The 15166-nt window shown below is 40.5% G+C and overlaps 1 protein-coding gene across 1 annotated transcript in view; it reads left to right on the top strand.

Moving 5' to 3' along the window:
- Positions 1-15166, top strand: part of CFAP74 (cilia and flagella associated protein 74) — a 105299-nt gene that overhangs the window by 55914 nt on the left and 34219 nt on the right. The window contains exons 15-18 of the mRNA XM_077837397.1: positions 3046-3112; positions 3627-3716; positions 8682-8855; positions 10196-10373. Of these exons, the coding sequence (XP_077693523.1) occupies positions 3046-3112; positions 3627-3716; positions 8682-8855; positions 10196-10373 (509 nt within the window). The remainder of the gene's footprint in view (positions 1-3045; positions 3113-3626; positions 3717-8681; positions 8856-10195; positions 10374-15166) is intronic.

The raw sequence follows: 15166 nt of genomic DNA, 5'->3' as shown, positions 1-15166 counted from the left end.
ATCTGCTGTAGAAGCTCTTGTTAAATTTTACCTCTTGCTTTCAAATATCCTTCTCAGTACAGCCTTTCATGGCCCTTTGCAATTTTAATTTAATTTAACACATTTTGAATTAGAAATAGGACATTTGACTCTATTGACTAGTTTAAGCTATTACAGTATCTTGAACATTGTCACATTCATTGTTAAAGGGGAAGAGGTTGGATGCTGAACAATTTAGTCACAGACTCATGGAGAAACAGATGCAAATTTGACCCCAGTTCAAGAAAGCACCTAAGCACATGCTTAATTTTAAACATGCTTAAGTGCTTTCCTGAATAGGAGTCTAACTTTATGCCAGCTTTGGAGTCTACTGTACATTGATCTAAAATTTGAACCAATTATTTTAACTATTAAGACTTCTTAATTAAAATTAAATGAATACACTTTTTTATGGATTAGGAAAGCCATTTTCTTACACATCTTTGGATGCTCTTGAGGATTGGTTATTTTTTTTCTTTATTTAGCATGTTCATTGAATTGCATATTTAATTCAACATTTCTGATATGTGATTGAAATATAAATTACAACTTGCTAAAAATCCTAAATCTTACCTTGGTATAATAGGTTTGTCAAAGTACCTTCCAATTTCAAATTAAGCTTCAGGTACTGTGAGCAAAGTACGTTAATGCAGTTTTTGGGAAACTGCATGGAAAAATATGTCTGAATTAATTTAGGTTTCAAAAACTAAATTATACTCTTTCCCCTTACATTTACCAAGTAGCTAGCTAGAAATTTTACCTATATATCTTTTTTCCAATAAGACTGTGTAAGATAATATACTAATTGCTTGTACAGCACAGATCACGTTTGTAAATAAGGCTGTGTAATGCTTTGTTACCTTATCTCAAGTAGAAAGCCATAGATTAACAATTTATTACTCCAACCAATTTTTGCCAAGCATTCAGAAACTACTGAGTAAATCAAAGCTGTCTTAATAGCTGACTTACCTACCTTCCCTTAAGAGAGTCGCACATGTGGATTTTCTTCCACTGTTAGAATTTTTTCATAAGGCAGGCAGTTATATACTTTGTGTTTTAAAAATAATACTAGTGATAGAGAGTATTCCCACCAAAGGACAGCTATGTTCTCATGCTAATGGACATACTGCACTGCACATGGGAGTCATCAATCAATGAGCAAGTTCAAAACAAACCCGTTTATAACTAGAATATGTGTTCCAATTATATGGGTTGTATGCATGCACACATGGCCCATGGCAGCATGGAGTGTCTCCCTCCCTGCTACTTCTAGCTATTGCCAGGTCAAACTGCCTCAGGCAGTTGCTGCTCCCTCGTGGGCAGATCTGGGGGCCAGTGGATCCAAGGAGTTCACAGACACCTGACCCACCACTGGGAGTCCTCATCCCTCTACATGTTCCCACAGAGTAGTCTGCCCAGGAGCTCAGCACACAAAGGGTAGCTCTGGAGTCATCCTGGACATGATCCTGCATCATCCAGGTTAATGGGAGTTTTTTCATTGACTCGAATAGGAGCAGACTCAAAACCCCATGTAGCTACCCATATGGAAAAGGGCTGTAGAACTCAATATGGATGTAACCAACATGGTTCCTTAGATATTACTCCAAAAGCCTCTAGAATGTAAGAGTCTTAAAGAGAGACATTCTGTAGAATTCTATAGCAGGGACAGAATTCTCCATTAAGTTTTATAGGACCATTCAAAACCCCAGTTTGAAAGGATCTCAGTTTCTATAATATCCTGTAGGAATTTTCCATAAGGGACTCCATAGCTGTCCACACTACTCTCCCCCATCACACACACACACACACGAACTGCAATAATGCAGACGTGTTTAGGGGTGCAAGGAGATACAGTGTGAATGAATGTACGTAATATGGTGAAGTAGTAAACATTGCAGATGTTTGGACCTTGATGTTGATTACTCTCCAATGAAAGGTCATCATCTTTGCCATTTACAGGCTGCACTGGCTGAATTTAGGCTACCTTTGCGGTTGAGGGTCCTTGCTAAGAGCGAAGATTAGTCCAGCAAACTTTCTCTAGACTGTAAGCATGTTTCAACCCCAGAACCTTGAATGGTGTTCCCTTTTTCCAAGTGTGATTGGAGGAGGATTTTTTTAAAATGTGCCTTTAATAAGATTAGTTTTTCTTATGATTTAAGGTGTGTTTCTAACAATGCCAAGATAGTCCAGCTTGCCTGGGAATTCCCCTTACTAATAATATCCAGTTATTTCATTTGCTTAGTTTCCATCTTCTCTGGCATGTTGCCAGACCAGACCCTCAGCTGTGACTCACTAGCAGTACTTAGAATGCAGCAGCTAGATTTCTTGTCTCACAAATCCTGTTTCAGTCACAATTGAAAAGAAGTTTAATGGTCTCACTGAAGTCCCTGGTGGACTTTTTGTTCACATCACAAAGACCGTAAAATATGGCACAATTTGAAATGACTGGCAACTTCTACTCAGAGGATAAGATATAAATGTTGCTGTCTGTACAATTTGCAACAGACAACACATACTGTAATGTTGTGTAGTCAGCTTGCAACTGCATGGTTCTTTTTAATTTATCTCTTTTTTTCCTTACTCTGGAACTTGATTAGCAGAGGTATTACAGGTCAGGATGCTCAACAGACACATGTAGATATTAGGAGAAGCTGTGTCCTCGTAGCTAGAACAGGGGACTGCAGTCAAAAGACTTAGGTTCTATTCTTGACACTGCTACTGGTACTTTGTATGATCTTGGGCTAATCACTTCACCCCAGTGCCTCAGTTTCCCCATCTGTAAAATGGGTACAATAACACTCGTCTTTTTAAAGCACTTTGAGATTTTCCAGTGAAAAGCTCTATACAAGTACAAAGTGTGATTATTATTTCTCAATGTTTGCACAGCCTTTCACTGGCCTGTCACTCTTTCTGACTTGTGTGTAATAAATTCACCCAAGTAAAAATATGTAATTTTCCTGTGAATTTTGGGAACTGGATTTTGATATATAAATCTAACTCAGTGCCATACATTTATGATCTGCACAGCTTTGATCCACCTGGCCAGATGTCTGCTGGAATGTCATGTGAAGTGGTGGTCACATTTAAACCAATGGTAAGTGCACTTTATGCAGCAATTATAATACGGATACGTTAGTTACAGGATGGTGTGAATAATAGTGTTATCCACCCACCTAATTTGATAATAGTATCATTTTAGTCCGATTTTGTTTATTGTTAGAAAGGAAACAAAGATAATTACAACCTTAAAAATAATATTCTAATTTAGCTATCTTGCACACCACACACTGGCATTTTCTAGTGCAATATTTGTTTATAACTCCAAGCATTAAGTATATCTGTAGCATGTATTCTCAGGCTGAAAATTGCTCCAGACTGGAACATATTAGATGTTACCTCCTGAAATAAGTTAGATAATTACGAAAAAAAGATTGCAGTTACATAGAAACCTAGACACACTAAAATTATGTTACAGTATCGAACCTTAAGAATGTATTTATTTCTTCTTTACTGTAATTAGTTGATTTATTAACTTGTTCAGATGACTAATGATTTAATGTTTAATCTGTTTAGATGCATCATTAATTTTTTTAAATTATTTTGTTTAGATAAATGAAGTTCTTGAAGGAAAAGTCACATTTTTGGCTCAGAATGGTTCCTTTTCCATTCCACTGAAATGTACAACCAAGAGATGTGTGGTAAGTCAATTTTTTTAACTTTAAATACTTTGGATGAGAGAGTCCAGTGTAAGAGCAAAATGAATATAAATATTAGTGAGAATACTTAGAAATGTATACACTTCACTTATTCCTCTCTGTCTAAAGTACTCTTTTGCCATAATGATTCATTCCTGAATAGATTCTTCTATGAAAGTGCAGCATTACTATTAGCATATTTCATAAAGATTTGTTTATAGTTTGTTTACTAACATGCTTCCAAAGAACCTTACAATGTCCAACATTTGTGCCTAGTAGATGCATTGTTATATTTTGAGTTAAACAAGAAATGCTGTTTTTTTTAAAGTCTCCGGCCCCAAACTCTACAGAGATTTATGCATGTGCTTATCTTTAAGCATGTGAGTACTCTACTCTAACTGGAGTCAGTGGGACTCTTACTACTACTATTTATTAATTATGTGCAATACAGAAGTGCCTAGGTCCCCTAGTCATGCACAAGGATCCCATGGGGCTAGGGGCTGTACAAACACAGAACAAACAGATGTTCTGCCTCCAAAGAGCTTACAAGGTACTCATGTGCTTATAGTTAAAATCTGTTAAAATTATAGTTAAGCCTTTATCATTTGGGTCCTCTAATTAACATGCAAAAAAGGGTAGGTAAATGCGTGGTACATGTAGCCAACACCCATTACTTTTCCTTCTCGTTTTATTTTGAACATAACATTACAAAATGTATTTCATATTTTACTGGATGTGAAAATAACTTATTGTATGAGAAGACGTGCTATCTTACACATTACAATCAAATGCTGAGGGTTTCACTGAGACCTTTAAAAAATCACTTTAATGTATACAGCTCACCATGAGCTGTGACCTTAACTTCCAGTGGAAACCAGTTGGGAGCTGTTTTAAAAATTGTGGCACAATATGACAGGAGAGGGGGAAAGATGTTCAAAGTCACAAACAGAAGTTGCGTACCTTACTTCCTTACGTTTCTTTGAAAATCCAGCCTATGTCTAGGAAATTGTTCATAAGCTTAGCTTTCCATTTAGACAAAAAAAATCATATAACATCTTTAGATCCCTCCATCTATTCATAATAAAACTTATAAACTATCTCTCCTTACGCAAAGTGTCAGCCTTTAGAAAAATTTTAAACCTGGTTTTAAATGAGGAACATATACCTATTATATTTAAGCTATGACACACCGTATTTTCACAGGAGGCACTAGTTTTTCTTAAGTGGGGGCATTTGATTTCTCATGGGCTACTTTGAAGAATGTACTTTGGCAGAGCAGCAGCTCTTTTGAAACTTCCTTATCAGATAAGTGAAGATATATCAGTCACAAGATTGCATCACAGACCAAAGGAGATGGGGATAAACAATGTGTGCCTACAGACTGACACTAAACAAATCTAGACACTGGATGGAAATGGGTATGCAGGATGATTTTTCCAATATAGCAGTCACTGAGGAATCCGTTGCAAATACAAAATTTGGAGTATTCCTAGTAGTCCTTTTAGCAGCCCAAACAGGTATAAAAAGGATTTAGACACAGGAGAACTATCCTGGAGTAGAACTGGGCAAATTATAGATTTTTCAGTTCATTGGCAATTCTAAAATAAATAAATAAATAAAATTAATTATTTTAAAGTTGTGTCAGATCAAACCAAAAAGGAAATTTTTCAAAAATTTTCCATGAATCAAAGAGTTGAAAAAAATTCATTTCAGCTTGAACAAAAGGTTTCATTTTGGTTGAACATTTTTTTAAAGTTTAATTTTAAAAATAAAATTAAAGGAAATTTCAAAATGAAAAATTATTTTGAACCAAAAAAAATGTAAACATTTCATTTTGAAAATATCAAAATGTAATGCTTTGATTTGAAGGGTTTTGGGGTTTTTTTCTTGACTTAAAATGTTAGGCAAAAACAATGTGAATCTGCAAAATGTTTCCATGTTTTCAAATCTGCATCTTTTGCTGAAAAAAGTTTCAGTCGAAAACATTTGTTTTGCTCTAGCTTGGAATTTTTAGTATTGTTGTTAAAATTCAGAAAAGTTTGAGTTTGGATTGTTTAAGTTCCTTTATTGTATTTCACATTGAGAGCTCAGCAGACAGCAAGTTTTACTCCGAGATAGTGGAACAAAGCAAAAATAATCAAATACATAGAAGAGGAAAAATAAGAAAATAGAAACTGTGAAAAGAAATGCAGTGTATTATTCAGGAAGTCCTCAATCTATTAAACCACTTAACCATGTGCTTAAATTTAAGCACATGAGAAGTCATTTTGACTTTAGTAGGATTACTTGATACTGAAAGTGGAGCATGTACTAAGGGCATGGCTACAGCGCTTTGAAGCGCAAGTGTGGTTGTGCGCGAGCGCTGCGAGAGAGCTCTCCCAGCGCTCCTGGTAATCCACCTCCGCGAGGGGATTAGCTCAGAGTGCTGGGAGCATGGCTCCCAGCGCTCGAAGCCTGTCCACACTAGCGCTTTAAAGCACTCCGACGTGCTGCGCTCAGGGGGGTGATTTTTCACCCTCCTGAACCAACATGTTAGAGCGCTATAAAATGTAAGTGTAGACAAGCCCGAAGGGCAGGGCTACACTTGCAGATGTAGAGCACTTTGAGTTAAACCAGCCTTTGTAGAGCGCAGTAGGGAAGTGCTGTAGTCTGTCCACACTGACAGCTGCAAGCGCACTGGCATGACCACGTTAGCAGCTCTTGCAACGGCTACAGAGAGCAGTGCATTGTGGTAGCTATCCCAGCATGCAAGTGGCTGCAACGTGCTTTTCAAATGGGGGGGGGAGTGTGACAGGGAGTGTGTTGTGTGTATGTAGGGGGGGAGAGTGTGGGTTTTTGGGGGGCTGAGACCAGGTCAGCATGCTGTCTTGTAAGTTCAGACAGCAACAGACTTCCCCTTCCCCCCGCCCCAGGCTCTCTCTCTCTCATACACAGCATTCCACAGTAATGGTTTGCTTTGTCTTGGAGCAGATAAGCAGCCGGCTGTCAGAAACAGAGCTTTCAAAGGGCATATCCTCATTCCTGCAGTGATTCCAAAACAATGACAAGAGTGGCCACTTGACTTAAGGGGATTATGCGATGTTTCTGGAGGCTGATCAGACCGCAGTAATGCAACACCTCGTTCACACTGATGCCCGGGTGTTTCAGCCAAGGCGCACCAAGTGTTAATCTTCTCTCCGACGTGGAGTACCTGGAGCACTCTAACCGCAGAGTCAGAGCGCTCTACATGCCTTGCCAGTGTGGAAGGGTAGTGGAGCTAGGACACCCAGGGCTGCTTTAAAGCTCTTTAACTCGCAAGTGTAGCCAAGCCCTAAGTCCATCATTTTTCTTCAACAAAAGGTGCTTCTTCTAATCATCCCTCTGTTCCCTACAAGTCAAGGTAAAAAAGTCAACCCTTGAAATGAGCAACTTTTTGTTGATTTCCCATAGCCATGAACACAGACACTGTCTTTATGAGTTGCTGGGGGTGCTCGACCCCTGCTCCATCCCAGGCCCCGCCCCCATTCCATCCCTTCTCCCAACCCCCCACCCCTGCCGCATTCCACCACTCCCCCAAGCGCACCCCACCCTTGCTCCTCCCCCTCTCGCCAGCACCTCCTGGGTGGGTGGAAGGCACTGGGAGGGAGGGGAGGAGCTGATAGTCAGGGCCACCGGAGGGTGGGAGGTGCTGGGGGGAAGGAGGAGCTGATTGGGGGGGCTGCCAGTGAGTGCTGAACACCCACTATTTTTTTCCATGGGTGCTCCAGCGCTGGAGCACCCATGAGTTGGTGCCTATGGCCATGAATACTGGTATTAAATATCACCGTAGTGCCTGATTCAGAACTTCACCCCTGACTTGGCAGCAAATTGCCAGTAAATAAATTGCCTAATAAATCAGCTGCTCTAATATCTATTTGCTACTAAATGTGAAATTTAGCAGCACAGCAAACCCATAAGAAAATATCTCAGTGATCATAAAGCCTTTGAGTTGTGTATATGGATTTGAAAGAGCAGATGGCCAGTTGCCTGCTATCATGGATTCAATGATTTTCCAGGCCATTACAGTTGTGTACATTCTCTATTTCACATAACTAGAGTCCTTGTCAACCAAAGTAATTTTCCTATGTCTTTGCTTCATTTAAAGTTGCCTCTTATAAAACGGATTTGTTTTCCATCCCTTTCAAAAGAATTAACACTTTCTATGGGAAAGGGTCCGTGGAAGCTTTAAAGAAAGATGCGGAAAGGGGAAAGATCTGAACTATAGCAACTTTAAAATTTTACGAATTGAAGTGTAAATTGTATAAAGAAACATTCTGTATGCTTTAAAAGTTTGTGGGAATTCAACCCACTGTGGTCTGCTAGCAGATTGAAGGTTAACAAGTTTTACAAAAGAAAGACTCATTCTCTTCAGCCACGTGATGCTTGAAACTATTTCATATGCCTCTTCCATAAACTTAATTACAAGATCAATGAAAATTCCACCTCTACTAATGAGTCACTATGAGGTTAAAGCTGTTATAGACCTAACAAGCTAGAATGTGTCACAAATTGATTGCAAGTCAATACAATACATTGGACACTCTTCTTTTCCAGCAAGATAAGTCCACCTAATTGTGATATAAAAAGAACAACAGGGCCAAATTCTGCCCTGAAAACCAATGTATAAATACAGAATAACTCCCTGGATTTCATGGGAGTTACCACAGATTTATGCAATGATGTAACTAATCGCAGAATCTGGCCAACTGTTTCCAGCATCATTTAATGGAGTGAAAGGAAAGTTGTTCACTTTAATATGACTTTGTTGTTCAGATGGGTTGGCTTCTACACAAAAGACAGAAGAGTGCCCATAATTTGTGTCATTATTTGACATTGTCTTTGAAGAGGTAATAAGGACTTTCAAGTCTTATGCTGAAAATGGTAGATGTTCATTTAATTGACATTACTGACTATCTAGGACAGCAGTAATTATGGTTTTTCTCCTTACAGCTGGCACTAGATAAAGAGCTCATTGACTTTGGCACTCACGTGGTGGGGGAGACAATTTCACGGATGATCATCCTAACAAACCGTGGCGCTTTGGGAACGAGATTTAAACTTCAGACATCAGCGGGTGACAATGGCACATGCACAACAACAGTGAAATCTTCCCTTGAAAGAATGGTGGGTCCAAGGGCATTTCATCAGACTGATTTAGACACTCCAGCCAGTAGAGCTTGTTAGATTTGAAAAACAGTTATGCAACATTGACAAACGCAAGCATTCAAAAATAGAATCTGGGCCTCCCAAAATAACATGGAATCAGTTTAAAAATTATAAAAAAAAAATTAAAATAATACATTTGGGGTTTTCTGAGCATTTCAGGTATACACAGGTCACATTTTCATTCTTTCCTCTGCAACCACAAAGTTAGACGCTTATTTTTTTTAAAAAAAATGAAAGCTGGGATAATTAGTTGATTCCAGGGTGGCATTTCCAGTGAATCTTTTTCTTTTTTCCTCCAGTGCGGTTTTAAAAAAATCATACCATCAATCTTATCATGCCCTGTAACTGCTGTCTTGATTAAAAAAAAAAAAAAAGTTTACATTTTAATAATGTTAAAGTCCCACAGTAAATCAATGGGACAATTTGAGGATATTTCATCTGATTTTTTTTAATCAGCCCAATCTTTAGCTTCTTCTTCTTATATATTAGAGTTTAATTGGCTCCAAGGTATTTCAAAACTAATCTCTTTTTTAAATTTGAAGAAAGTGATAGACCTGTTATAAGAGAGACTGTCAAACATAATGTACAATAAAACTGCTGAGCTGACTCTTCACCATGGTTTTCCACTCTAATTCTATAATATAAAAGTGTTATTCATATAAGAAAATTGACTATTTAGAAATGACACCTTCTGAATTCACAACTCCTTGTCTATATTCTCTTTCATATCCACTTTCTTTGCTAACTAAAACAAAGTTTTATCACTCTTTATTCCAGTGCAAATCCAGAACACCTTAACAAGTAATATGGATTCTATACATTAGCAGCAGACTTGCCCAGTTTCAAATGCAGAGTCTTTATCACTGGTAACAAGCTATGCTTGACTCAGATCCAAGGCTGAATTTTCAGCTTTGGCAGTTAAAGAAAAGCACCTGTTTACTTGTATGTTTTAGGAAATTTGTTATGAAGTCCTTGAGAACCAATACACAATGTCAATTTTCCTGAGTCATTTTTCTGAACACAGTCGCTCAATGTTCTAGTGAACTGTGCTCACTATATCAGTTCTGTTTCTGAGCAGCAATAATTGCATCCTACCGCCAATAAAACTGTAGTATAAAGAAGTGTGCACTTTGTATGGAACGCACAGTGCATTTTCTCCACACACAATATATAATGTAGATAGATAATAAGGCTACTTCCTTTCGAAAAGTGGCAGATGGAATTGGAGCTAGGTGCAATTAAGTTACATCTTGATATGTTTTATGTTTTAAAATCTTTTCTATAAATCATCTAATTAGGTTAGTCCTGCTTTAGATGGCATCACCTCTGAAGAGAAAGCCAGCAGCAGTCCTGTGGAATCATCTATATATGAAAACAAGGAACAAGTTTCTCCTGTCCATACTGAAGAAGTTACCCTACACATAAGCCTGCCTGAGAGCCAGAAGACTGAAAGCAACCTGGGCAGCAGCCATATAGGTGAGACTATGGTTTTAGAAAATTGACCTTCTGCAATTTCTGAGGCTAAGCATTCTCCTAGCAGTTTCATTGGTTCAGATAGGAGACTGGAGCTAAGATGCTTAGTAAACCTGCTCAATAAGTGAAACAAATAACCATTCCAGTAGTAATAGATGTTTTTGTTTGTATGCTGTCCCAACCTAAAGGCATCTGGGCACCACACAAAAGTGACTAAAAATAATGCACTGGCACTCTTGCATATACCAAAAGCAGTGGAGAATGTCCCCAACAACCTCACTCCTTATCAACTACTAACCTCAGGTAAAAACAAAATCCAACTGAGTTTTCCTGCAGAGACTACAAAATTGTTATCATTGTTCTTGTCTCATCAACTGAACACCCACCTTTCACAAGAGAACCACATGACAAGTTTATTTTTACAACCTATAATTTTAGGAACAAAATGACATACAGATGAAGCTCCTCAGACATTTTTCCTTTCATCTTTTAATCTTTATTTTGTGCTTTATAAGATTGGGGGAGGGGGGGAGAGACTTACAGCCATTAATACAGATATTTAAGAAGCGAAGTGCTCCCAGTCATTCTGATCATTTTACCATTCTGATCAAAAGACACTGAAAATCATATAAAGATTTCTTTTTTTAATTAAAAAAATGGATTTTGTGTTTTGAACCTAAAAGATTCAGTAACAGTTCTTTAGATTGTTTTGTTCCAATTATGATGCTCTCTCTACAACATACAATATCTGTATGCTGTCTTTTGGGTGAGATCTTAAACGTTAAGATCTTCTCTGTTCTCCATGCATATTAAAGATCCCATGACATATTGAGCATGGATTTGCTAAGTTGGCCAAAATTACCCCTCTTCCCCCAATTATGAAGTATGTGTAAGCCACACACCTCCCGGGTGTGGTGTTCTGTCCCATGTAGTGGCACTGAGACCACTTAGAGACACAGATGAATGAGTCTGCTCTACAGCCTTAACTAACAGCCATATGGCTTTTAGTTCATGCATTTAACTCCAGAGGTCCCAGGTTCAATCCCGCCAACGATGACCAGGGTCTGTTGGCATTATGTGCGCAGTCACCAGCTGGTTACTGCCCCCACTCCAGAAGTGGGTACTTTTCTTTGTGCAATATGAATATAGTTTGAGGCACTTTGGAATCTTTTAGGAGGGTAGATGCTATAATCAATCTAAAATAATCATTATTAAGGGAAGAAGGAGAATCTGGGGAACTACAGACCAGTCAGCCTCACCCCATTCCCTGGAAAAATCATGGAGCAGGTCCTCAAGGAATCCATTTTGAAGCACTTGGAGGGAGAATTCCCACAAACTTGGAGGGAGAAGAAGGTGATCAGGAACAGTCAACATGGATTCACCCAGGGCAAGTCATGCGTGACCAACCTCCAAGTGGAGCCAGAGTGGAAGTGGAACCTGTTGTGGGGGGTGAATTTGGGCTGATCCTTTGTGCAGAGAATATTAGTGCCAGTAACTGAATATTGGATTGGGAGAATTGCAAAATAGTAAGAGTCAGATGTTCGGCTGGTATAAACTGGTGTCAAACGTCCGACGTTATCCCGATGAAGAATATTGGACTTCAGAAAAGCAGACTTTGACAACCTAGGGAACTGACAGGCAGGATCCACTGGGAGAATAACATGAGGGAGAAAGGCGTCCAGGAGAGATGGCTGTATTTTAAAGAATCCTTATTGAGGTTACAGGGACAAACCATCCCGATGTGTCGAAAGAATAGTAAATATGGCAGGCGACCAGCTTGGCTTAACGGTGAAATCCTAGCGGATCTTAAACATAAAAAAGAAGCTTACAAGAAGTGGAAGGTTGGACATATGACCAGGGAAGAGTATAAAAATATTGCTCGGGCATGTAGGAATGAAATCAGGAGGGCCAAATCGCACCTGGAGCTGCAGCTAGCGAGAGATGTCAAGAGTAACAAGAAGGGTTTCTTCAGGTATGTTGGCAACAAGAAGAAAGCCAAGGAAAGTGTGGGCCCCTTAATGAATGAGGGAGGCAACCTAGTGACGGAGGATGTGGAAAAAGCTAATGTACTCAATGCTTTTTTTGCCTCTATCTTCACGAACAAGGTCAGCTCCCAGACTGCTGCGCTGGGCATCACAACATGGGGAATAGATGGCCAGCCCTTTGTGGAGAAAGAGGTGGTTAGGGACTATTTAGAAAAGCTGGACATGCACAAGTCCATGGGACCGGACAAGTTGCATCCGAGAGTGCTAAAGGAATTGGCGGCTGTGATTGCAGAGCCATTGGCCATTATCTTTGAAAACTTGTGGTGAACGGGGGAAGTCCCGGATGACTGGAAAAAGGCTAATGTAGTGCCAATTTTTAAAAAAGAGAAGAAGGAGGATCCTGGGAACTACAGGCCAGTCAGCCTCACCTCAGTCCCCGGAAAAATCATGGAGCAGGTCCTCAAGGAATCAATCCTGAAGCACTTACATGAGAGGAAAGTGATCAGGAACACTCAGCATGGATTCACCAAGGGAAGGTCATGCCTGACTAATCTAATCGCCTTCTATGATGAGATTACTCGTTCTGTGGATGAAGGGAAAGCAGTGGATGTATTGTTTCTTGACTTTAGCAAAGCTTTTGACACGGTCTCCCACAGTATTCTTGTCAGCAAGTTAAAGAAGTATGGGCTGGATGAATGCACTATAAGGTGGGTAGAAAGTTGGCTAGATTGTCGGGCTCAACGGGTAGTGATCAATGGCTCCATGTCTAGTTGGCAGCCGGTGTCAAGTGGAGTGCCCCAGGGGTCGGTCCTGGGGCCGGTTTAGTTCAATATCTTCATAAATGATCTGGAGGATGGTGTGGATTGGACTCTCAGCACATTTGCGGATGATACTAAACTGGGAGGAGTGGTAGATACGCTGGAGGGCAGGGATAGGATACAGAGGGACCTAGACAAATTGGAGGTTTGGGCCAAAAGAAATCTGATGAGGTTCAATAAGGATAAGTGCAGGGTCCTGCACTTAGGACGGAAGAACCCAATGCACAGCTACAGACTAGGGACCGAATGGCTAGGCAGCAGTTCTGCGGAAAAGGACCTAGGGGTGACAGTGGACGAGAAGCTGGATATGAGTCAGCAGTGTGCCCTTGTTGCCAAGAAGGCCAATGGCTTTTTGGGATGTATAAGTAGGGGCATAGCGAGCAGATCGAGGGACGTGATCATCCCCCTCTATTCGACATTGGTGAGGCCTCATCTGGAGTACTGTGTCCAGTTTTGGGCCCCACACTATAAGAAGGATGTGGATAAATTGGAGAGAGTCCAGCGAAGGGCAACAAAAATGATTAGGGGACTGGAACACATGACTTATAAGGAGAAGCTGAGGGAACTGGGATTGTTTAGTCTGCAGAAGAGAAGAATGAGGGGGGATTTGATAGCTGCTTTCAACTACCTGAGAGGTGGTTCCAGAGAGGATGGTTCTAGACTATTCTCAGTGGTAGAAGAGGACAGGACTAGGAGTAATGGTCTCAAGTTGCAGTGGGGGAGGTTTAGGTTGGATATTAGGAAAAACTTTTTCACTAGGAGGGTGGTGAAACACTGGAATGCGTTACCTAGGGAGGTGGTAGAATCTCCCTCCTTAGAAGTTTTGAAGGTCAGGCTTGACAAAGCCCTGGCTGGGATGATTTAATTGGGGATTGGTCCTGCTTTGAGCAGGAGGTTGGACTAGATGACCTCCTGAGGTCCCTTCCAACCCTGATATTCTATGATTCTATGATGTTCACATTCACAGATGACACTAAGCTTGGATACGATGGAGGGTAGGGATAGGGTCCAGATACGATGAAGGGTAGGGATAGGGTCCAGAGTGACCTAGACAAATTGGAGGATTGGGCCAAAAGAAATCTGATGAGGTTCAAGAAGGACAAGCGCAGAGTCCTGCACTTAGGACAGAAGAATCCCATGCACTGCTACAGGCTGGGGACCGACTGGCTAAGAGGCAGTTCAGAAGAGGCCCTGGGGATTACAGTGGATGAGAAGCTGGATATGAGTCAACAGTGTGCCCTTGTTGCCAAGAAGGCTAACTGCATATTGGGCTGCATTAGTAGAAACATTGCCAGCAGATCGAGGGAAGTGATTATTCCCCTCTATTTGGCACTGGTGAGGCCACATCTGGAATATTGTGTCCAGTTTTGGGCCCCCCCACTACAGAAAGGATGTGGACAAATTGGAGAGAGTTCAGCGGAGGGCAACGGAAATGATTAGGGGGCTGGAGAACATGACTTACAAGGAGAGGCTGAGGGAATTGGGCTTATTTAGTCTGCAGAAGAGAAGAGTGAGGGGGGATTTGATAGCAGCCTTCAACTGCCTAAAGGAGGGTTCCAAAGAGGACGGAGCTAGGCTGTTCTCAGTGGTGGCAGATGACAGAACAAGAAGCAGTGGTCTCAAGTTGCAGTGGGGGTGGTCGAGGTTGAATATTAGGAAAATCTATTTCACTAGGAGGGTGGTGAAGCACTGGAATGGTTGCCTAGGGAGGTGGTGGAATTTCCATTCTTAGAGGTTTTTAAGGCCCGGCTTGACAAAGCCCTGGCTGTGATGAGTTAGTTGGGGTTGGTCCTGTTTTGAGCAGAGGGCACTGAATGACCTCCTGAGGTCTCTTCCAACTCTAATCTTCTATGATTCTATGTTTATATCTGTGCTGATTATGAATCAGCTAATGGTCCAAAATGCAGCAGCACATCATGCTTGCAACACAGGTTTTACTGAAAACATCACACTGATATTCTGCTCTCTGCACTCCCTATTGGATCCCCGCTGG

This window comes from Eretmochelys imbricata, chromosome 18, assembly GCF_965152235.1.
Source record: "Eretmochelys imbricata isolate rEreImb1 chromosome 18, rEreImb1.hap1, whole genome shotgun sequence".
Taxonomy (NCBI): domain Eukaryota; kingdom Metazoa; phylum Chordata; order Testudines; family Cheloniidae; genus Eretmochelys; species Eretmochelys imbricata.
This window is presented reverse-complemented; position numbering and strand designations above follow the sequence as displayed.